Source organism: Sesamum indicum, linkage group LG1 (assembly GCF_000512975.1).
Source record: "Sesamum indicum cultivar Zhongzhi No. 13 linkage group LG1, S_indicum_v1.0, whole genome shotgun sequence".
Classification (NCBI taxonomy): Eukaryota; Viridiplantae; Streptophyta; class Magnoliopsida; order Lamiales; family Pedaliaceae; genus Sesamum; species Sesamum indicum.
Window position 1 is genome coordinate 4,036,618 of NC_026145.1, and position 1,452 is coordinate 4,038,069.

The window sequence follows — 1,452 nt, forward strand, 5'->3', positions numbered from 1 at the left end:
CGACCCGGTCCACTCTAAGGTTTGACCCGGCAGCTCCCTTTTAAATACTCTCCTCTCTCATTCAGCCCTAATTTCCGCCGTCTTCACTATCCCTTCCTCTCCTCTGAACCCTTCGGGTTCTTCACCCTTACTTCGTCTTCTGTAACTCCTGTTCTCCAGATAATGGCCGTAAATGAGCCATTAAGTGCTAGCCTTCATATATGGCTCGGGCTTGCTGGTTTGAGGTTAACGAACAGATTCTCTTCTTCCCCCTTTCTTCCTCCGTGAAAAACCCTAAAGCCTTTGTGGCAAACACCTTAGTGGTTTCCGACTCTAAAGCCTTTGTGGCACGATCCTCGGTGGATTACTGTGAACAGCCTTTGTGGTTGGCCTTTGTGGCCTCGGTTATATCCGTGCAACCGTGAGCAGGGTTGCGGCCTACGGCCTCTCTAGGCCCTGGGTCTTAGGCCTCTGAGCCGACTAATTTCTTGTTCTGAAATTGTATTGCTTCAGTTTACTTTCTGTAAGCATTATTTCTTATTCGGTAGGTTTTCTTGTAATTCATTTAGAAAGCCTGTAATATTTAAGTGTTCTGTAATTATTGGTATTGTAATTGTGCCGGAGACCGATCCACTTCTAACAGTACCAATTCCATAGCCTCCTTCACTCAGTTTTTCACTAAATTGATTAGTGATCCTTCTTACATCAGAATAAGAGAATCTAGCGGGCTTAAGGGCTCTGTAATCTTCCAGAAACTTCTCGATGTTCACTCTAATTGATATGTAAAGCAGCAAGAGAGCTGCGAATATTGTAACAACAAGAACAGAAGCTAACGTTGCGCCTGTATAACAAAATGATAAAAATCAAAGATTTTCAGCACATCCTTTAGAAGGAAAATATAAAAAATCAGGAAAATTTAAAGCTTTGAGTGGTAAAGGAAATCGTCACCTGGAATCAGTGGCTTGTTTGATCCTCCTGTGAACCACAGAAGCAAAACATAAAGTTTGCTTCAGAACTATGTTCCTGGAAAGAAAGATAGCATCCAACTTAGCTTTGGGATGAATGACATACTTGGATTGGTCTTCACTTTGTCGATGCACTGGATTGGACGTCCGCTTCTGTATTGCATCTTTGTCCGCGATGCGACGTTCGCAGATGTCACATACTGGTTCAGACCAGGCCAAGTGCAGATTGAATAGATGAAATTTTGTAAATGCTGGTGCAAGAAGTCAAATCCCATCCATCAAAGTCATCCAAATAGAATGGGTAGATATAATGGCTGAAATGACGGGAAGTAAATTTTTAGAACTGAACAGCTGAATAGGTTGAAATCATATATGTTATAAATGTCCTCAAAATGGAACGGGGAGACTGATAAGTTTAGATGGCAGCTTCTGGGGGAGACATTTTACAGGATAGTAAAGCTGAACCAATTGATGCACATAGTTGATTTTCTTCACTACAAATTTTAAA

The 1,452-nt window shown here is 41.7% G+C and overlaps 1 protein-coding gene across 1 annotated transcript in view; it reads right to left on the reverse strand.

The window, feature by feature from the left end:
• The window catches only part of LOC105156908 (rust resistance kinase Lr10-like), a 6,818-nt gene extending 5,957 nt beyond the window's left edge, over positions 1 to 861 (reverse strand). Inside the window, 2 exon segments of the mRNA XM_020694522.1 lie at positions 606 to 778; positions 858 to 861. Of these exon segments, the coding sequence (XP_020550181.1) occupies positions 606 to 778; positions 858 to 861 (177 nt within the window).